Genomic DNA, 23,986 nt, shown 5'->3' with positions numbered 1-23,986 from the left:
TTGCTCTTCCTGTTTGTAAATGTCTATTCTAGGGGCTCTAAATCTTGGTCCTGGAGGTCCGGTGTCCTGCAGTTTTTAGCTTAAACTCCAATCAGACACACCTAGGCTAGCTAATCATTCTCCTACTAGGCTTTTTAGAAACATCCTTGCAGGTGTCTTGAAGCAAGTTGGAGCTAAAATCTGCAGAACACCGGAACCTTCAGGACCGAGTTTGAGAATCCCTGGTCTATTCTATTATATTTTAATCTTTTCTATTGAACTCAACATTTAAAATGATCCATTTTAGTTTAACACTGTTTTATTGATGCATTTTAGTCAGAGAGTTACAGTATCACATTTAAAGAATCAGTAATGCATCAAATGTTCCAGAAGAAAACCTTCTTTCTCTCTGAATCAAACAGTAGAGTTATAAATTCTTGCATCAATAAAATGATTCATTTTACATAATATTGTGCTACAAATAATCCTTTTACATAGTAGAAAGTTAGTTTGGAGGCGTTTTGCCTTGGGTTTTAAATGTATCCATTATGAAAAAAACATTACACTTGCTATTTTATGTGACATTAGCATCACAAGCACATCTGTGGCCAAAGCTCTTTTGAGTTCACTGTGTTTTGCTCCTCCACAGTATTTTTTCTTTGTATTCACACCAGTACAATAATATTTACCACATTATAATATTGCTAACTTGTTTTGAGTTTTTGGGGTTATTCGTGGTCTGCTGAAAGCAATTATTTAAAACACACACACACACACACACACACAAAATAAAAAAAAATATTTTAACTGTGAGGAAATAATGACACCTTATTGTACACATATCTTTACTGATTTCCTACAATTCTATAGAAGTTAAAATCACCCAATTCACATAAAGCGTCATGGGCCATAGGAAAAAGGTTGTTAATGAAACATTTCTGTTCAACGTACTGTAGAATCTTGACAGCGTGTCTGCAGAATCTTAAAAAGTCTTATAAAGTCTTAAAATTCTAAATCAATATTTTAGGCCTTAAAAAGTCTTAAATTCACTTAAATATTGTCTTAAATCCTTTTAAACAGGTCTTAAATTTCCTATGTCCATGTAAAGCTATCCAGTCGGGCCCACACTCATCCAATCACTATCATTCCATCGCAATAAAAGTTTTAACAAACGTTTATTTATTAACTCATATTTATAAACCAACTCTTTACTTCTATGTCTATTTATAAATGTATGGTTTAATTATCTCCCTTACAATAACGCCTGTTCTTAATGTTTTTTTAATGTTTTACCTGGGCCATTAGAAAAAATCCTTGCCGTTTAGCCTTGTGTAAGTCTAAAATTTCATTCATAATAGTCTTAAAAAGGTCTTAAAGTCCTAAATTTGACATGATGAAACCTGTAGAAACCTTGGATGAAGAGATATATACATACATCTATATATACATAAATCTATATATAATTAAATAGAACTAAATGGGGTAGCATGATTTATAGTAAGCACAGTGTATTTTTGTTGCATTATGTTTAATTAAATGACTACATTAAGCCTCATTATTGTGGAGAGACTATTATGCTATTATGAGAAGCTATTATGGATTATTTTTCTATTACGTGTTATTAAAGCAACTGTTAAAGCAGGATGTCATATCAGATTACAAATGAATGGCATTAGCTGATTCATTGATAGGAGTTGGCATTATTGGTTGACAATGCTAATATTACTTGACACTTTAGTGCTACCTTTGTCAGTATTTAAAGCCATAGTTCACCCAAAAATTAGTTTACTTATCCTCAGGTAGTCCCAAACCTGTATGAGATTCTTTTTCTGTTGAACACAAAAGAAGATATCTAAAAGAATGTTGGAAACCTGTAGCCATTGATATAGTACTATAACTGACCACTTTATTAGGTACACCTGTCCAACTGCCTGCTAACGCAATTTTCTAATCAGCCAATCACATGACAGCAACTCAATGCATTTAAGCATGTAGACGTGGTCATGATGATCTTCTGCAGTTCAAACCGAACATCAGAATGGGGAAGAAAGGTGATTTAAGTGACTTTGAATGTGGCATAGTTGTTGACGGTCTAGTCTGAGTATTTCAGAAACTGCTGATCTACTGGGATTTTCACGCACATCAATCTCTAGGGTTTACAGAGAATGGTCAGAAAAAGAGAAAATATACAATGAGCGGCAGTTTTGTGGGTACAAATACCTTTGCGAGAATGGCCAGACTGGTTGCAGCTGATAGAAAGATAACTAACTTAAATAACCACTCGTTACAACAGAGGTATGCAGAAGAGCATCTTTGAATGCACAAAACGTCTAACCGTAAGGCTGATGGGCTACAGCAGCAGAAGACAAGACTGGGTGCCACTCCTGTCAGCTAAAAACGGGAAACTGAGGCTACAATTCGCACAGACTCACCAAAATTGCACAATAGATGATAGGAAAAATGTTGCCTGGTCTGATGAGTCTCGATTTCTGCTGCAACATTCGGATGGTAGGGTCAGAATTTGGCTCAACACCATGAAAGCATGGATCCATCCTGCCTTGTATCAATGGTTGAGGCTGATGGTGGTGGTGTAATGGTGTGGGGGATATTTTCTTGGCACACTTTCGCCCCATTAGTACCAATTGAGCATTGTGTCAACACCACAGCCTACCTGAGTATTGTTTCTGACCATGTCCATCCCTTTATGACCACAGTGTACTCTTTCTCATGGCTTCTTCCAGCAGGATAATGCACCATGTCATAAAGCTTGAATTATCTCAGACTGATTTTTTGAACATAACAATGAGTTCCCTGTACTCAAATGGCCTCCACAGTCACCAGCTCTCAATCCAATAGAGCACCTTTGGTATGTGGTGGAACAGGAGCATCATGGATGTGCAGCTGACAAATCAGCAACAACTGCGTGATGCTGTCATGTCAATATGGACCAGAATCTCTGAGGAATATTTCCAGTAACTTGTTGAATCTATACCATATGAATTAAAGCAGTTCTGAAGGCAAAATGGGGTCCAATCTGGTAAGGGTACCTAATATGTAAGTGGACAGGTTATTAATAATATGGTAGACATTAGCAACAAATTTCCAACATTTATTTAATAATGTTTCTTTGTGTGATATTTCATTTTTGGATAAACTGTTTTTAAGAAGGCTACTTATGTTTTGCTGAGTCACTGATACGGTAGCTTCTTTATGTAAAGCTCTGATGTCTTTTTCCTTCAAATCCCACAGCTTATACTATTCTTAAGAGCATTTCTGGTAAGGTCTGTGCATGGATCTCAACTCATTAATGCTTCTGTGCTGTGGCATAAAGTCACACAGTTTCCCAACCACGATCAAATCACACATAACTTTGAAATGACACAAAAACGTTCAGTGACACCCTGGCAAGGATTTTCCATCTTGCAGCTGTCCCGTCTGTCATTTGTCTTGTTTTGATAAGATTAAGTTGTCTCGGAGGACGTTGAAGAAGCGTTTCACATATTGACATTTCTCTCTATTAGTTTCTCTTGTAATTAAAGGCATTTTATAGAGGACTCGGTAATAAAATTGAGATGCTGATGCTGTTGTTTTGTCCTCTGGCAGTGCTGGCGTTTGCTTCTGGATCTGAGATGGGCTCTCTTACCTTCCTTGGGCTGGTGGGCATCATTGACCCTCCCAGAGCGGGAGTGAAGGAGGCGGTGGCCACGCTGATCAGCAGTGGAGTGGCCGTGAAGATGGTTACAGGCGATTCAGAAGAAACAGCGGTGGCAATTGGTGAGTCATTCAACCATGTTTTTAATTTTATGTCTCATGCATTCTGTCACATGTATCCCTCCATCTTTAACAATTTATGTTGTCATTTACAATTTAGGATGCTTTCACACTTAGTTCAGTTGCCTGGACCGAAACTAAGTTCGATTGTCCCCCCCTCTTGCCACCTTTTCGGCTGGTTTGTGTTCACATTGTCTTTTTTCCTTCTGAACCTTGCATCATCAAGCTGCTGTTTTGTGTACAGCTGTGGCTAGGTGATGGCCAAGAAAACAAAGCACCAAAATGGAGACGTCCGCATATCACGATCATTCTGCTTTTACTAAATCTTTGGCTTTTGTTACCAAAAACCACAATACAGAACCACTTGCGTCTATCTGCCGCAATTTTTTTTTTAAATGTTCAGAATATTGCGCTATGTCTGCAGAAGTGGTTTTTGGTTGAGGAAAAGCAGACATTATCTCTGTTTGCACTGGGTCAGTTCCGCTTGTCACCAATGTAGATGATACACAGACACACACACACACACACACACGAATGAACATTATGAAAACTAAAGTTTCTTGTACAGTTGGCGGTTCACTTCCGTTCTGTGGTACGGCTGTATTAGAAGTGAACTGTACCAGAGTTTGCACAAACGATGTGAACGATGACCCGAGATCAGAAGACATCGTTTACACTAGCTAAACGTACCACACAAATCCGGGTGCGGATCAAAAGTGCTAGTGTGAAAGCATCCTTAAAATTCAAAACAAGAACATGATATAAATGCCAAGTTCAGCAGCTAATCATTCGGAATCAGCTGAGGTGATGAGGCAGCGAGACCTAGCTGTCACTCAAGTGGCCACGCCCTTAATTATGCAGATTTAATATAACTTAATATAAACGAAACAAATAAGTTATGAAGAAATGCACCCCCTGACAGTTGTCATGAAAGGTAATATTAGCTATATAAACCAAAATCATTCTTTGTATCAGGCTGTACACACCTATTTTCTGCTGTAAAGTTGGCCATTTTAACAGTGGGCTCAATAGAAATCTGCTCAATTATGGATCCAGGACTAGTGGAATTTCAATGAATTGCAGTTAGTTACTTCCGTATTAGCTTCACGAAAGAGAGCGGGAGGTTGCCGCTTGGCTTCAACTAGCATACTAAGAGCCATTAAAAAATTATAATTCAAGTAATGGGTGATTAAAAGTTCACTAGACATTATATAGCGCACTGTCCTATATTATATAGCCTCCTGTCCCGTGAACACGGATCATCTTTTCATTTCAGTCCATTTATTAGGAAATTAGTATTATCATTCATTCATGTCAATAAAGCAGCAAATCAATACATCACATAGCATTACACTTACCCAAGGCAAAGCATTCACTGTTAAAAAAAAACAAACTTTTAAATTAATGTTTAAAAAAATACACATTTTCATGCATTCTTGCTTTCATAATCACAAAATGTGTAGCTTTATATTATATACTGTATATTCCAATAAGCTGCAGGTCAATCAATAACAATCTAATGAAGCTTAATGGCTAAATAGAAAGTGTTTCAAATGATCAATAAAATATTATGGCAGCATCAAATCCATTGTAAACATCTGATGATTATTATGCCCTGTTCTCATCTGTTTAATCTGTTTGCTCTCTGCTACAGCCAGTCGACTGGGCCTCTACACCAAAGGTTCACAGTGTTTGTCTGGAGATGAAGTTGACCAGATGGACATCCAGCATCTCTCACAGATAGTGCACAGGGTATGAACACGCTTTCATTAACTCTAATCTCCTTCCAAAGCATTAAGATCCAAGAGGTCATCCGCTGGGTTTGGAATGGTTTCACGTCTACAGTATTCTTGGTTATTAGATGATACAAATGTGATAAAGTGATACTGGATTGAGTTTCTAACTCATTTTGGCCTCTAGCAATGTCTTTTTTTGTTTGTGTTTTCTTGGAAAGTGAAGTAACTCTATACTGTTCATAAGACTGTCATGACACCTTTATAATCATGATATGGCAATTTAGTCGAGGTCAAGAATAACATTAATGAAGCTGTTATAAAGTTCATGACAATTATAATGACCTCTGACAATCATTTTCGACAGATTTAGTACAAGTTATTTTGTCTTCATAATGTCAAGTTGTCATGATGAAGCCATCTTAAACAGTGTCATATTTGCATTTAAAAAGACATAATATATGACACAAGTGTCATATTTGTTGATTTCACCATAAGTGTTTGTCTCTGTCTGACCATTAAATTAGACTTTATTACACCAATACTTGCTAAAATTCCAAACAACAACAAATTTTAAACAACTAAATAACATTTCTGTTTTAATTTCATTAACTCTAATTCAGCTCTAATCTGCTTCTAAAACAATACGATCCAAAGAGCCCATAGCCGGGTTTGGGACTTGTTTAAGCATTCTTGATTATTAGCTGATGCAAATGTGAAAAAGTAAAAAGCCATTGCAACTAGATATGCATGATACTGGATTGACTTTTTAAACTCGTTTTACCCTCGAGGCGATGCCTTTATTTGTTTGGGTTTTCTTGGAACATGTAGGAACTCTATACTGTTGATAAGACTGTCATGACACCTTTATAATCATGACATGGCATTTTAGTTGAGGTCAAGAATAACATCAGTGAAGCTTTTATAAAATTCATGACACAGTTATAAGGTTTTCTTGACAATTATTTTTAACAGATTTAGGATAAGTTATTTTCTCTTCATAATGTCAAGTTTTCATGACAAAGACATCTTAAACAGTGTCATTTTTACATTTAAAATGACATAATTAAATTATACAAGTGCCATATTTGTTGATTTCACCACAAGTGTTTGAATCAGTCTGACCATTAAATTAAATCAGGCTTGTGACTTTATTACACCAATAAATGCTTGAATTCTAAACAACAGCAACAAATTCTAAACAACTAAATAACATTTTTGCATTAATTTCATCAACTCTAATTCAACTCTAATCTGCTTCCAAAGCAATACGATCCAAAGGGCCCGCAGCCGGGCTTGGCACTTTTTTCAGGTCCACAGTATTCTTGATTATTAGCTGATACAAATGTGAAAAATACAAAGCCATTGCAAACTAGAAATGCATGATACTGGATTGACTTTTTAAACTTATTTTACCCTCTAGACCAGGGATGTCATACTCAATTCCTGGAGGGCCGCAGCCCTGCACAGTTTAGTTCCAACCCTGATCCTACACACTTACATGTAGGTTTCAAACAAGCCTGAAGGACTCAATTAGTTTGATCAGGTGTCTTTAATTAGGGTTGGAACTAAACTGTGCAAGGCTGCGGCCCTCCAGTAATTGAGTTTGACATCCTTGCTCTAGGCATGTGATGCCTTTTTTGTTTGGGTTTTCTTGGAAAGTGTAGTAACTCTACGCTGTTCATAAGACTGTCATGACACATTTATAATCATTACATGGCATTTTACTTGAGGTCAAGAAAAACATTAATGAAGCTGTTATAAAATTTATGACAATTATAATGAGTTGCCATAAAGACATCTCTAACAATGGCATTTTTACATTTAAAATGACATAATCAAGAGATATTTGTGTCGTATTTGTTGATTTCACCGTAAGAGTTTGCCTCAGTCTGACCATTAAATCAAATCAGACTTGTTACTTTAGTACACCAATAAATGCTTATTCCTAACAACAACAAAAAAATTGAAACAACTAAATAATAGTTCTGTATTCATTTCATTAATTGAACTTTAATCTTGGAAAGTGTAGGAAATCTATACTGTTCATAAGGCTGTCATGACACCTTTATAATCATGACATGTCATTTAGCTGAGGTCAAGAAAAACATCAGTGAAGCTGTCATAAAATTTATGACAATTATAATGAAGATCTTTTTTGGTGTATTTATGACTAGTTGTTTTGTCTTAATAATGTCAAGTTGTCATGACAGAGACATCTTAAACTATGTCATTTAAATTTACAGCATTTAAATGACATAATTGAGCCATACAAGTGCCAGATTTGTTATTTTGCCATAAGCACTTGCCTCGGTCTGATTACAAAATCAAATCAGACTTGTGAATTTATTACACTAATAAATGCTCAAATTTTAAACAACTAAATGATATTTTTGTATCTTTAATTTATATCAGTGTATTATATTAGTGGCTGCTTTTAGGTGATATTTTAAAGAGAATGGATAATTAGAGCATAGGCCACAATTTCCATTTGTTTATTTTATTCCTTTATGTATTTTACTTTCATCTTACTGGTCTAAGGCCTACAGCGCCACCATATGACTAAATCATGATACTGTATTGGCGTAAGGAATGGATTATTAATAAATAATTTACTGAGTCTGATGGATGTTGTCGATTTAAAACAGTGAATCTGAATTATCATTAGAGGTGTAAAAATTAATATCTTGATTATAATGACCTAATTTAACAGTTAATATTGTCACATTTTCTTAAAATGATCTAAATGTTAAAAAATAGATGTCACACACACTTGAGGAATTCCACCAAGTTTTGCATTTGGAAATGAATAAAGAACAAGTAAAATTTGCTACTCTATATTTTTTGGCAAACAACACAAAAATGGATTCCTGCATTTGGATGTATTTATTTGTGTTTGCATTACTTTGTCCATTGTTTTTATGTTATAGGAACATTGTATTTTTTATTCAAGGTATTATTGTGCTTGCACTTGGAAAACTACCTCACAGTCAAAAAGGGGCTAATTATTCTGACTTCAATTGTATATTTCGCTAATTGCAATGTTCCAGGATTTACAGCGAGTTTTTGAAATCACGATAATCAGTCGCAATGATAATGAATAATTGAAGCTGTTAGAAATATTATTATGGTTTAACTTGAAGCTGCTAATCATAACAGCACTAATCACAATACTGGTAAAAATTCATCTCAAGCAAACTGCTGACTTTACAAGTAATATCAGCATCATTTACCTTATTCGGGGGGTCCACTGGGTCTTAAAGTCTAAAATGTTTCAATTTTAAAAATTACATTTTAAGCTTTAAAAAGTCTTAAATTCACTGAAATATTGATTTGTAGTTCTTTAAAAGGGTCTTAATTTTTCAATGTCCATGTGAAGCTACCCAAACAACAAAAAACTTTTTACAAAACTCCATTTATAACTGTATTTACTAATATGGTTTTATTATCTTCCTCACAATAGCATTTGTAAGTTTTCCATGAGTTTATAGACCATATGTGGTGAGGAAACTGGCCTGTAAAGACTGTTGTTCATTTAGATTATTATAGTTTGTCAAAGAAAAGTTATATTTAAAAAAAAATGTGTATGTATGGTGAGCTTGTTATGACACATTATTTTAGTACTCAAGTAATCATCTGCATGTATTTTATCATTTAAATGTGCATGTAAAAATCCTTAGATTTACTCCTGTATAAGTCTAAAATTTCTTTTATAATGTTCATAAAAAGGTCTTAAACTGTCTTAAATTTGACTTGGTAAAACCTGCAGAAACAGTCTTATTTGGCTGATGCCGATATTCACATTTCAAGCAATGATCTGCAGGTCTTGAGCATTCTGATTATATTAAACATCCATAGTTGCAACAATGAGAGGTGTCATGTAAATGAATTTGTAACTCGTCTCTCTGCAGGTAGTTGTGTTCTACAGAGCCAGTCCTAGACACAAGTTAAAAATAGTCAAGGTAAGTGCATCAAACTGGTTGTTTGCAATCATATTATATAATGTGTGTGTATGTTTTTTTAAGTGCTCCTTCTGGCTTCAGTCTTTACAGAACATCGGTGCGGTTGTGGCCATGACAGGGGACGGTGTTAATGATGCAGTGGCTCTGAAGGCAGCAGACATCGGCGTGGCAATGGGTCAAACTGGCACTGATGTGTGCAAAGAGGCAGCAGACATGATCCTTGTGGACGACGACTTCCAGACTATCTTGTGAGCTTTTGTTCTTGTTTTCTGAGTGTACTGTTGATGTGACATTTGAGTTTATATGTCACTTGTTTCTCTTTCATTCCAGGTCTGCCATAGAAGAAGGGAAAGGGATTTACAACAACATTAAGAACTTTGTGCGCTTTCAGTTGAGCACGTGAGTTGGCGAGCTCTTATGAGAAATTATATTATAACTATATACATTTTAAGTTAGAATAAATACCTTTATTGTTACCCCTGGCAAATTCTGACCTAAATAAGGCTGCACAATATATCGTTTCAGCATCGCAGTGGGCTAAGCTGCAATAGTCACATGGCAGGATCTACAATGTTGAGTTGGGATTGTAATAACCAGGAATCACAGTTTAACCCTAATAGAGTAAAAAGATTTTCATTTGGATGTTTTTAAGACCTGTGACTAAGATATCAAGCGAATTTAAACCAAGAAAAGTTTGGATTTAACCAATATTAATTGAATTAAATTATTTATAAAATGTATACAATACAGTTGATTACAATGTTATTTTACAATTAATATTGAATTTCTATTCTTCAATGCTGAAATAAAAAAAAAATTCATTTATTTTTATAATTTGTGTTATTTTGTATATATCTATGCTTGTAAATAGTTTTTATGTTTTGTGTAGATATATGATTTGTTTTCAAGTAGAGATATTTACGTAATTCTTTATGAAATTATGGTCATATTACAATATGAATTGCAGAAAAACAAAATATCACAATATCATTTATTTCAAATATCGTGCATCTCTTGGCTTAAAGTTGCTCTTTTTTAACCAGCAATTTATTTATTTATTTTTTTGAACCGGAAATGCCTCCGGCTTCTCCCAAAAGATAAGAGGCCCAGCTGGGCCACTCGGCATTTCTGTGTGGAGTTTGCATGTTCTCCTCGTGTTTGCTTTGGTTTCCTCTGGGTGCTTCGGTTTCCCACACAGTCCAAAGACATGCAGTATTGGTGAATTGGATGAACTAAATTGGCTGCACTGTATGAGTGTGTGTGTGCGAATGAAAGAGTGTATGGGTGTTTCCCAGTACTGGGTTGCGGCTGGAAGGGCATCCACTGCATAAAACATATGCTGGAATAGTTGACGGTTTATTCCCCTGATCAATAAGGGAGTACTCCGAAGGGAAATGAAAAAAAATATATAAAATATTAGTTTTTGTTTACATTTCAACTAAATTAATCTGCGGTATGAATAATATTGGGCTTGACTATATACAGTTTATAGCATACACACACAATTATAATTATAGTTTTAAAACTTTATAATGTTTAATCTTTTTTTAGTCTGCAAATTGTTGGGGTTTTTACCTATTTATCAGCGAGACAATTTTAATCATTTAAATGACAATATTACAGTCACATATTGACATTTTATTTCCACAAGTTTTTAAAACATCAGTCAAATAAAAATGGAGCTGGATACTTAATATAAAAATGTAATATAAAATTAAACTTTAAATATACTCTTTGTATAAATCTACATATATACCAAAATGGAATGTCATTAGTGTCACTTGATTGATTTAATGCATATTTACTGAATGGATATATATCTATATATATCTATATATCTATATCTATATATATATATATATGTGTGTGTGTGTGTGTGTGTGTGTGTGTGTGTGTGTGTGTGTGTGTGTGTGTGTGTGTGTGTGTGTGTGTGTGTGTGTGTGTGTGTGTGTGTGTGTGTGAGAACATATATTTGTTTATTTTTATTAATAATTTATTAATACACATGTAATGATATACTATCTACCTTTTTATTATAATGGTTATTTATATTTTTATTTTCAGTATTTAATTATAATGTTATACTTTTATTAAAACTATACAGTAATATATAATTTTTAGCCACCTGTATTTTTTTCAACACATTTCTAAATGTAATAGATTTAATAACTCATTTCTAATAACTGATTTATTTCATCTTTGCCATGATGACAATAAATAATACTATACTAGATAGTTTTCAACATGCTAATATTTAGCTAAAAGTGTGATTTATAGGCTTAACTAGGTTAATTAGATTAGGCAAGTTAGGGTAATTAGGCAAGTTATTGTAAAACAGTGGTTTGTTAGATGGTGGTAAAAAAATATTGCTTAAGTGGCCTAATAATATTGGCTTTAAAATTTTTATGGCCAAAATAAAACAAAAAAGACTTTCTCTAGAAGAACGAATATTATTAGAAATACTGTGAAAATGTCCTTGCTCCGTTAAACATCACTTGAGAAATATTTGAAAAATACTAAATATTTCACAGGATCGCTAATAATTTTGCCCTCATGTGATATGCATTATTCTTATCCTGGAACTGAACCATTTCTTTGCTGAATCTCTTTAGGAGCATCGCTGCCCTCACCCTCATCTCGCTGGCGACGCTTTTGAACTTCCCCACCCCTCTGAATGCCATGCAAATCCTCTGGATCAACATCATCATGGACGGCCCGCCAGCCCAGAGGTAACAAACTGACCACAAACACATTTATAACCACCAAAGTGCAGGACAGCAAATGTTAGTTCAAGAGCGCTGAAATTTGCTTGTGTCAGAGTAACAACAAACTTAAATTATTTTCCTAGTTTGGGAGTGGAGCCTGTGGACTGGGACGTGATCAGGAAACCCCCGCGTAACGTCCGGGACAGCATCATCACACGCAGTCTGATAGTGAAAATCCTGGTGTCGGCCTTCATCATCGTCTGCGGGACGCTGTTTGTGTTCTGGAGAGAAGTACGCAATACTCATGTGATGCAGGCATTTGTGTCCTGCTTTGTTTTTCATTTGTGTTCCATTTGTAGTCAAAACAGGCCTTTAGGAAAATGACTAAACCATTTGTTTACCCTGTCCTTGTTTTTGTTTGAAGCATCATGCGATTTTGATTATATATGAGCTTTGTTGTTTACTAGAGAATTAATATCAAGCCAGTGCCATTACTCTGCTCAGCCTCTAATTGGTTTGAAACTCTTTAAAAGAGAGCTTTAAAATGATTAAGGTTGTTTTTCCTCTGGGTAAAGTGGCATTGAATCTGTTCTGGAAGATAATGAAGTTCAAAATAATGAACGTTCAATCTAATGAAATAATTCAGAGTTTATACGGGTGCTGGAAATCCTTGAAAATGCTTTGATTTAGTCTCCGTTTTCAAGGATTGTTTTTAAGCGCTTAAAAATGTTATTGCTTTGCCTTCATAATAGTTTACTATACCAAATATTTAACAATTATTAAGTACACTGAAAAAAATATTTTGCAAACAATTTATATGTGTTGACTTTAAACAAAGATTAAATTCAGTAATGTTCAATAGAGCTGTGAACCTACACTAGTCTCAAGGTTCGGTTACGATTATCATTCTATCGATTCGGTTCAATTCGATATTTCGGTGCATCACGGTGCATTGGCGGTGCTTTCCATACACAGTTTTATATTTTCTTCACAGCAGCATTTCTTGTATTAAAATGTATGAATATATTTATATTTATATACTATTTGTAATACAATTTTGTCATTTAATACAAACAGTCAGATATATAAACTGTAACTTTAAACAAAACGAGCATTTAGCAAATAATGTAAACAATCATAAATATCCAGCTCAATTTCTGATCCTTGTCTAGTTCTCTTACACCCCTTTGATTGGTCACACCCTCAAAAAAAACGATTGCGATTGGCTCTTGCGCGCTGCGTTCTTTACAGATGAGTGATATTAATAAGCGGCAGGCGGCAGCGGCGATCTCACAGCTGATGTATGATTGACACGGTGGAGAAAACTCTGCAAACACGCGCTCGTTTCTGTATGCAAAAGTAAGCTGTAAAATAGCCGGGAAGAGAAGAAAAGCCACGCCAGCAGGTCAAATGGGCCAAGGTGTGTGTGTGAGAAAGAGAGAGAGAGACCGAGCGAGAGAGAGAGAGAAATGGAGTAGGCTACTTTCATTCTCTCGATCTCAGTGAAATAGGGGCTATTGTTGTATATGTCAGTGAAAGACTGATCCAGCAAACACACACAGTGAAATTGGTGCACAGTTTATGAGTTTTAAGTAGTTAAAGCGCTGTAAATACTCGCGATCGCCTCCCTCGCGACAGAGCGCATATGAGGTAAATGACGTCAGTAATAACCGATTATGATTATTACTGAACCGATACCGAATTATCCGCGGCTGCATCGCAGTGCACTGAAGAAACGATTAATTTTGACACCCCTAATGTTTAACTTAAATTGTTTGTTTACATTTAGCCCAAATAAATGGTTTACTACCACCTCTTAAACATAAAAAAAGAAATGTAAATCCAACCAATCACCTTTGAATAATTTTTTCAGTGTATTTAAATAAAATAAATAGTTTTGCTTTTGCATTAAATTAAAACTCTACAGTCTGCACATGTGCCTGTAGCGAAATCTGCCTGTTTTTTATTTTATTTATTTGAAGTAAATTAAATAAAAGATATATGAAAGACACAGATTAAGATGAATTGCAAATAAGAGAGTAAATAACCATTAGTGTTGGACTTGGGACAAGCATGCCATCAAAAAATTTCCTTTGAATACTCTCCTATGCTATTGTACACTGTAATAAATAGCATATAAATATGTACACCATGACTCAAATATCCAAGCAAAATTCTATATTATTGTCAATAGGCAAAATAGTTCTAGTTTACGACACTGACAAATGTGCTGGTATAACTCCAAACTGCATCTGACGCATCAATCTCTCTGTAATGATTAAATATATTAACACCAACCTTTAGGTACACCATTGTTACACACTGACCACAAAGCATCAAATTTACAACTTTGTCACCTATTGGTCAAAAGTTATAAGCCAATAAATCGTTCATACATTTAATGTTTTCATGATTTTCTGATATTTCCAGTACTTCAAAGGAATTAAAAATCTTCGTTTGATGCTGCTTACTAACCTTGTTGCTTTTGGCCTCTGGACTGCTTTACTCATTCTGGCTCAGCATTGCTTGACCCCTTAATGGCTGCTTGTTATAATCTGTAATTAGATGGCAAATAGATGAAATTATATGATATATATACATTTTCCACCTCACCTGATTCATATCACCGCATTTCCTTCATCTTCTCAATACCTTGTCTTTGAAAGTGGTGATATTTTCAACAGTGCGTGGGCGACCACTCTCCACCACATGACATACTGATCTACTGCAATACATTTTCGCCAACAAGTAATCCAATCCACCTTTTGTCCAGTTTGTAGTCAGAAACTCTTGAAGAAAACATGAAGCACTGTAGCATTTCAGTTCTAGTAAACCTTTGATCAAACTCTTATCTTCATTCGAAAACACCATTTTTATTTAGGCTGTACGCAACTAAAAACAAATCGGCATTATTCAGGGTTTTTGCAGCGTCTTAAAAAGTCTTCAAATGTCTTAAATTTACTGAAATGATGTGTTTTTGGTTTAAATCTTAATTTTCCTTTGTTTATGTATTGCTACCCAATCTGTCCAAACCCAATCACCAACAATCATCTCAATAAAACTTTGAACTTTTTATTTTTAAAGCGTTTTATAAGTAATTTTTAACTCTATTTATCGTAATGGTTTAATTATTTTCCTTACTGTAACATTTGTTTAAAAGTTCTTTACTGCTAATACTTTGTTTAAAAGTATTTACTGCTGAGGACACTGACCTGGACAGATTGTTGTGCAAAGATTTAGTTTATTGTAGTTTTTAAAACTTTTAAAAGATTTGTTCATTTTTTATTATTATTAATAATATTTTAAAGAAAGTTTATATTGGAAAAAAGTATATTGATACAAGTAGAGCTTGCTTGTTTTTACACAATATTTAAAATATTTAGCAAAGAAATAAAATCTAAAATATATATATTTTTTATTATTAATGTATTATTAAATCTATTCAATTTTTTATTTTTTTGGAGAGGGCAATTAAAATCTTTTCCATCTGGGCCATTTGAAAAATTCCTTTATGGGCCTAAAATTTAATTTATAATGGTCTTAAAAATGTCTTTAAAAGTCTTAAATTTATCTGTGAAACCTGCAGAAACCCTCTCTTTGCGTCATCGCCAAGGGGAGTAAATAAAAGGATTATGCTAATGGACAGATTGCGCTGTTATTCCTGTAAGAAAATTAGTCATTGTTATTCCTGTAGTAGGATAAGCAGCCTTATTTTTGTTTGATAAATTATTATTTGGGTATTGTTTGTTTGTTTTGAGACACTGTAGTTTACCACAGTTGTAAAGTGCTGGAAAATGCACCTAGAAAGTGATTAAAAAATTGCTTAAATTTGACTTTGGAAAAGGTAGAAATCAGAATAATTGCCTCCTGAAAACTAGAAGAATAGTGGAAAAAAAGTTTAATGAAGCCTTAAAAATGTCTTAGATTTTTGGTGTTTTGTTTATTTTTTGTTTACTTTGTTCTAATTAAAATGTTTTCCCCCCCAGCTGCGGGACAATGAGATCACTCCACGGGACACCACCATGACGTTTACCTGTTTTGTGTTCTTCGATATGTTCAACGCTCTCAGTTCCAGATCACAGGTATAAAAAAACAGACATCAAAAAGTCCTTCATTTTCTTTCGGCTTCGTCCCTTTATTAATCTGGGGTCGCCACAGCGGAATGAACCGCCAACTTATCCACTATAATGATACAGTGGATGCCCTTCCAGCTGCAACCCAGCACTGGAAAACACACAAACATGCTAATTCACACTTATACACTACGGTCAATTTAGTTTCTTCCATTTACCTATAGCGCATATATTTGGCGTAAACTGGAGCACATGGAGGAAACCCACACCAACATGGGGAGAACATGCAAACTCAGAAGTACAAACCGACCCAGCCGGGATTCAAACTAGTGACCTTCTTGGTGTGAGGCGATAGTGCTAACCAATGAGCCACCGTGTCACCCTGACATCAAAAATAACTAAAATAAAAAGGCATATTTCTCTTATAATTTCTCCTGAGACAGATTAAAAGCATGCGGTGGTCTTAATCTTAAACACTGCCACCTGCTGTGAGGATTATGAGCCGTGTTGTTTACGAAGTTAAAAATGGCAGAATTTGTTTTTGATGAGCGTTTAAGGCTGTCAGTGACTCATCAGAGATCTGTGTTTCTGTTCTCCTGCAGACGCGGATGGTGCATGAGATGGGCTTATGCAGTAACAGGATGTTCTGCTATGCTGTTCTGGGCTCCATTATGGGCCAGCTTTTGGTCATCTACTTCCCTCCCCTGCAGAGTGTCTTTCAAACGGAGAGCCTCAGCATTTTAGGTAGGCCACCAAAACAATAGAGTAAAGCACAACACACAACATTTTTCACATCATCTGAACAAATAGCAGGATTTCCACAAGATATTTCTGGAAAAATTTGGTCGTGTTGTTCTCATAGTGGCTTTTAAAGTTATTCAAAATAATATTTAAGGTACAAACATTTTAATATTAATATTTTAATATCATGTTATTAATATACATATAAAATGGCCTGCTTTTTTATTAGATGTTATGAAAATTAAGCTTTTTTAGTTAGTATCAGTGAACTTAATATTTCAAGCAGCAACCCTGTAATAGACTCTGGTCACTAAGTATTAGTTACTAATTAATAAGAAAATGTGACAGATAATAATTAGGCTGTGTGAAGTTACATTTACATTTAATTAAACTTGTTAACCCAACTTTTCTGTTAACCTAGTCATATACAGTATGTTACCATACTATGTACCTGTTTGTGTTTTGTGGTTTGAGACATTTCATGGGTGTGGGAGCGTATTTTGAATAAACTTTTACTTTTAAATATAAGGGTTTAAATGTATTTTTAGAAATCGAATGTGCATCTTTTTTGTTAGTTTGATTTATTCTTCTATTTAGCTTTATTTTATTTCAATTTGTACATGTATACATATCACTCACTGGCCATTTTATTAGGTACACCTCTTCAACTGCCCGTTAATGCAAATTTGTACTCAGCCAATCACATGACAGCAACTCGATGCATTTGGGCATGTATACATGGTCAAGATGATCTGCTGCATCAGAATGGGGAAGAAAGGTGATTTGAGTGACTTTGAACGTGGCATGGTTGTTGGTGACTGAGGGGCTGGTCTGAGTATTTCAGAAATCTACTGCGATTTTCACGCACAACGATCTTTATAGTTTACAGAGAATAGTCTGAAAAAGAGAGAATATTCAGTGAGCGGCAGTTCTGTGGGCGCAAATGCTTTATTGATGCCAGAGGTCAGAGGAGAATGGCCAGACTCGTTCCAGCTGATAGAAAGACAACAGTAACTCAAATAACCACTCGTTACAACCAACATGTGCAGAAAAGCATCTCTGAACGCACAATATTTCAAACCTTGAGGCGGATGGGCTACAGCAGCAGCAGACCACACCGGGTGCCACTCCTGTCTGCTAAAAACAAGAAACTGAGGCTACAATTCACACAGCCTCACCAAAATTGGACAATAGAAGATTGGAATCATTGGTCACTTTGGGCCCGTTAGTACCTATTGAGCATCGTGTTAACACCACAGCCTACCTGAGTATTGTTGCTGACCATGTCCATCCCTTTATAACCACAATGTACCCATCTTCTGATGGCTACTTCCAGCAGGATAACACACAATGTCATAAAACACGAATCATCTCACACTGGTTTCTTGAACATGACAATGAATTCACTGTACCCAAATGGCCTCCACAGTCACCAGCTCTCCAATAGAGCACCTTTGGGATGTGGTGGAATGGGAGATTCGCATCATGTACAGCTGACAAATCTGCAGCAACTGTGTGATGCTGTCTTGCCAATATGGACCAAAGACTCTGAGGAATATTTCCAGTACCTTGTAGAATCTATACGATGAAGCATTTAGGCAGTTCTGAAGCCTAAAGTGGGTCCAACGCAACACTCACTGACCAATGTACCTAAAAAAATGGCCGGTGACTTTATATACAGTATACATGCAGAGGCACACAAACACAATTTCTTCTTGGTGTCTGGCAACTAACTAAACTAAACTAAACTAAAAAAAAAAAAGTATTAATTTGATTTTAGTATTTATTTGAGTTTACAAAAAATGTATTGTGTTTTGTGCAATGTTTCATTTCCTATTGAACATGACCTGCATACACTTTTTCAAATGCTGCAGTCATAAAAGCAAAAACCTTACCACCCAACATGCTTTCTGATATTAGTTCACCTTCAAATTTTCAAAATCCCTCACTTAACAATGTGTTCAATCATTTATTAGCTAAAACATACTAGCATATTATCATCTAATTAACTTGAACCTATTTTCTTTTCTTTGTGCAGTGCTCTTTTAGACACATGCTTTTATTATGCTTTGGATACGAGTGCTAAACTTGTTTGCCGGTTTGTGTTCTCTCCATGCAGATCTGCTGTTACTATTTGGCCTCACGTCCTCCGTGTGCGTGGTGTCTGAGATTATAAAGAAAATAGAGAGACTCCGATGTGGCAGCGAAAAAATGTCAGACATGGACAGTGAGTTCCATGATGTATGACACACATTGTGTCCCGATCAGGCTGGGGCACGTGCTGTGGAATATGGCTTGGACAGTTCTCAAACCATATAAACAGTTCGGAGCAACTAGTCTGGTCCCACTTGTACGTAAGGTCCTACTTTAAGGTGGAGACCAGCAGCTGATGGTGGAGCGGTGGCCTGGTCCTGGCTGAAATGTCATCTCCGACATGCTTTAGTGGAGATGTTGTGGTGTGCTGCTTTAAGACTGTACTACTACCCATAGCATCTGGGCCAACTTCTTTATTTATGAGATACTGTATCTGTCCATACAGTGGCTGTCTTGATTTCATGATTGAAGGGATTTATTTTTTAACATTATCATTATCCTATTAAAATGATTTTGTGTCTTTCACATCTTCTGTTGAAACATTTCTGGTTAGAGGTTTGTGGAACAATATGGATGATGCCTTTTTGCATTCCGGTTTTCCAAATTATGCTTGAATAATCAGCGATATTGCTTTCGGAGGAGGTTGTGTGCTCTTAAAGGGATAGTTCACCCAAAACTGAAAATGTGCTTGCCCTTAAGAGGTTCCAAATCTCTTTTCCCCTCGTTGAAACTAAAAAGAAGATATTCTGAAGAATGTTGACTGATTGTACCCATTGACTTCCATAGTAATTTTTTTTACAATTGAAGTAAAAGTGGGTACCATCGACCAACATTCTTAAAACTATCCCAAAAATGAAAATGTGCTTGCCCCCCCTTGAAACAGAAAAGAAGATATTCTGAAGAATGTTGGAAACCGGTAGTCATTGACAAGCATTTTAGGAAAAAGAATTCAGTGGAAATCAATGACTTAAAGCATTCTCTGATTTATCTTCTTTTATGTCAAAGGGATAGTTCACCCAAAAATGAGAATTACCTCATCATATACTCTTCCTCATTTGGTTTAAAACTTATTTAACTGCCTTTCTTCTGTTAAACAGAAAAGAAGATATTTAAAGAATTTTGCTTGATGGTACTCATTGACTTCCATTTCATAAAAAATGAAAATGTGCTCGCCCTTAAGTGTTTCCATTCCCCCCAGCCCCCCCTCCAATTGAAACAAAAAAGAAGATATTTTAAAGAATGTTTATTGACTGTACCCATTGACTTCCATAATATTTTTTTTCTACTATCAATGGGTACCACCAACCAACATTCTACAAAATATCCCAAAATGAAAATAGGCTTACCCTTAAGTGGTTCTAAATATTTTCCTTTCCATTGCAACACCAAAGAAGATATTCTGAAAAATGTTGGTTGACTGTACCCATTGACTTCCAGAATATTTTTTTTCTCTACAGTTCAAGTCAATGGGAACCATCAACTAACATTCTACAGAATATGCCTAAATGAAAATGTGCTTGCCCTAAAGTGGTTCTAAATAGCCCCCATTGAAACAAAGAAAAAAAGATATTCTGAAGAATGTCAGAAACCGGTAGTCATTGACAATCATAATAGGAAATAATATTCTGTGGAAGTCCGTGACAAATATTCTCTGATGTATCTTTTTTTGTGTTAAAGCTAACACCCAAAATGAGAATAATCTCAACATTTCCTAATGTGGTTTAAAATTTGTATGAGTTGCTTTCCTCTGTTGAACACAAAAAAAAGATATTTTGAAGAATGTTGTCTGATTGTACCCATTGACTTCCATAACAATTTTTTTTCCTACTATTGAAGTCAAAGGGTACTCAACCATCATTCTTCAAAGTATCCCAAAAATGAAAATATGCTTGCCCCTAAGTGGTTCCAAATCTTTTTTCCCCATTAAAACAGAAAAGAAGATATTTTGAAGAATATTAGAAACCTGTAGTCATTGACAATCATAATAGGAAATAAAATTCTGTGGAAGTCAATGACTTAAAACCATTCTCCGATGGATCTTCTTTTGGGTTAAAAGGATAGAAGAATGCTCATTGCCCATTGACTTTCTAAGCATTTTTTTAAGAAGATATTTTGAAGAATGTTGGTTGACGGTACACATTGACTTCCATTGTAATTTTTTTTACCTACTATAAAAGTCAATGGGTACCATCAATCAACATTCTTCAAAATATCTTCTTAAAAAATTATGAAAGTCAATGGGGCGTTCATTTAATGAGCATTCTTCAAAATATCTTCTTTTGTGTTTTTAACTGAAGAAACTTAAATAGGATTTGAATAAGCGAAGGTTTAATTTTTGGGTAAACTATCCCTTTAAAAAAAGACTTTAAACAAGCAAACAGCCAGTAAATGATAATTAAGTATTTATTTTGGGGTGCACTATCCCTTTAAAAATCTCATGTTCTGAGCCACAGTGAGACTTGAGTTGTGAATTGAGACCTTTATGGAGTGCTTAGCCACCACATAATGTACTTACGGACCATTTAGTGAGCACTGTTTTACAAGGATGCCAAATTCACCATGCAACAGGCACTGTTCAGAGTCTAAACTATTGCAGATATTCTCAAATTCTTCTTTCAGGATCCTGCGTCAGGAGATTACAGGGTCACACTTTATGAAGACCTTTAAGGTACATGCACTACTAGTTTTATGCCCTTATATAAGACTGATGGTTTAAACAACTGGCTTGTACAATTACTTATCAGTTTTGTTCATAGTATAAGTTCTATATTATTGCTTTCCTTGTGTTAATACACTGGTATCAGGGCTATCTGAAATAAGATGCTTTTGCCTTTTCATCTTACTTCGGTTCTTTCCTATAGTGTTATTTATTTGTTTAGGTGGACGCTTAGTATTTGCAGTTGTTGGTTAAGCAGATGCTCATTTTGGGTGTACAGAAATGTCCTAAACGCCCGTCTCCCTCGACCGTGCTCAGTGCGGCCCACCAGCATTGTCTTATTTCCATCTGCCAACACTGTATCTGTTTACTAAGGTACAGGTAAAGATTTGATTATTCTTTTTTTTGCAGTATGTGATCATATTTCTCCTTTGTAATGCAGATAGTGGTTCTTTAAGGTTACGTCGTCCATTATTTATTAATCGGTGCGAGTACTTTTCTGCCCGTTGTGTTTTCTAGCATTGCTGTTGCTTTGAAAACAATGTAATACACTGACCTTATAAAATGAAGTGTAATGGGTTAAAAACAACAACATTTTTTTTTGTTTGATGTTTTTGGGGGGTTTTCTTTTACATTTTTAAGATTGTATTTATTATATTGTAGTTTGCACAGCTGAAATCAGTAATCTGTTGTGGTCATTTCAGAACACAATTGTACAATAAAATTTTTACAAATTTAAAAACTAAAAAAAAATTGTTTATTGAGTTGATTTTCCTCAATTATTCATTAACCATCAAGTTTTTTTTAAATCAGTTGTTATTTTTTAGGGTTTTCACAATTAGGGTTGGGTACCAAAACAATTTGCCATTATCAAAAAGCAGCTCATGTAAACACCTTAATCACATTATTCTCTTATTTGCATTAAGGCAAATCATTAGATTACTGATGTCCATGTAAACGTAGTCACAAGCCCTAAACCTAGATTTTGATGACAGCCTTTCCACAGGTTATTAGTAAGCTAATCTAATATTAACTGCATAATGCAAATCTTAAATTTATGCTTAAAAACAAAGAAATGTATTAATGCAATTCAAATGTATAAAATATGAATTGATGTATACTATAAACTTAAATTATATTGTTCAATTAAAATGATAATTTTCTTTGTCAAATAAAAAGTTTTTCTAGAGATATCCACCATAATTTTGTGGCTCAAAATTATTGGTTTAGGCACTGTTGATTTGGCACTGGTACCGTTTTTAAAGTATTGATTTAGCACTGGTGTCAAAATAACCGCAAATGATACCCGACTATATTCACAATACACCATTCAAAACAGCTTTATACACATACACACTATGGCAGCCGTTTTGACATTTACTTTATAACCCGTACTAGTATATATGTTACATAGTCATGTTACTAGTACTTATTTTTTAGATACTAGTGCTTTAAAAAAGAATCTAGTGCTAACTCACTAGACACTAGTTCTTTTTTTAGATACTAGCACTGATTCATTAGATGTTTATACAGTGCATCCGGAAATTATTCATAGCCCTTCACTTTTTCCACATTTTTTTGTGTTAAAGCCTTATTCCAAAATGGATTCAATTAAATGATTTCTTCAAAATTTTACACACAATACCCCATAATGACAATGTGAAAAGATTTTTTTTTAATTGTTGCAAATTTTATAAAAAATAAAAAACCTGAAAAATCACTTGTACAGAAGTATTGCACTGTATTCATTACATACTAGTACCTATTTAATTGGTACTAGTTCTTATTAATTAGATAATAGTACTTATTTTAATAGTGACTGGTATCTACAGTATTCTGTTGTTACTAGTACCAAATAAAACAATTCCATTGATTTCTATGGGATCTGTCATTGAGAATTCATCTACTCAGTTTTGATTAGTATGTATTCCAGGAGGGACTTGTACAAATCTTTATGTACTAGTAGTTAATCATCAGGTACTAGTATATATTAATTAGATACTAGTATGTAATTATAGATACTACTAGTACTTAAGTACTAAAGAATAAGCACTAGTATCTTAAGAATAAGTACTAGGACTTAATGGAAAAGATACAAGTATCTAAAATATAAGTACTAGTAACATGAAAATAGATGCTAGTACGGGTTATAGATTAAATGTCAATACGGCTTGCCATATTCACACAAGAGTTTGTAATACTCCAATGCTTTATTATTCACATTCAACAGATTAAAGCTTGACATGTGGCTGACACAATATATGCAATCAGG

The 23,986-nt window shown here is 34.7% G+C and overlaps 1 protein-coding gene across 4 annotated transcripts in view; it reads left to right on the top strand.

Annotated features, from left to right (window-relative positions):
- atp2c1 (ATPase secretory pathway Ca2+ transporting 1) overlaps positions 1-19,795 on the top strand; it is an 83,416-nt gene extending 63,621 nt beyond the window's left edge. For all 4 annotated transcript variants that reach the window (XM_073926529.1, XM_003200239.7, XM_073926530.1 and 1 more), the window contains exons 18-27: positions 3,583-3,753; positions 5,405-5,502; positions 9,395-9,445; positions 9,527-9,693; positions 9,776-9,844; positions 12,058-12,174; positions 12,294-12,441; positions 16,137-16,232; positions 16,826-16,967; positions 19,084-19,795. In XM_073926529.1, the coding sequence (XP_073782630.1) occupies positions 3,583-3,753; positions 5,405-5,502; positions 9,395-9,445; positions 9,527-9,693; positions 9,776-9,844; positions 12,058-12,174; positions 12,294-12,441; positions 16,137-16,232; positions 16,826-16,967; positions 19,084-19,211 (1,187 nt within the window). In that variant the 3' untranslated portion in view covers positions 19,212-19,795. The remainder of the gene's footprint in view (positions 1-3,582; positions 3,754-5,404; positions 5,503-9,394; positions 9,446-9,526; positions 9,694-9,775; positions 9,845-12,057; positions 12,175-12,293; positions 12,442-16,136; positions 16,233-16,825; positions 16,968-19,083) is intronic.
- Positions 19,796-23,986: the final 4,191 nt, after the last annotated feature.

Source organism: Danio rerio, chromosome 16, assembly GCF_049306965.1.
Source record: "Danio rerio strain Tuebingen ecotype United States chromosome 16, GRCz12tu, whole genome shotgun sequence".
In the NCBI taxonomy this organism is placed as follows: domain Eukaryota; kingdom Metazoa; phylum Chordata; class Actinopteri; order Cypriniformes; family Danionidae; genus Danio; species Danio rerio.
Note: the sequence above shows the minus strand (reverse complement) of the source record. Positions and strands in the feature narration are given on the sequence as shown.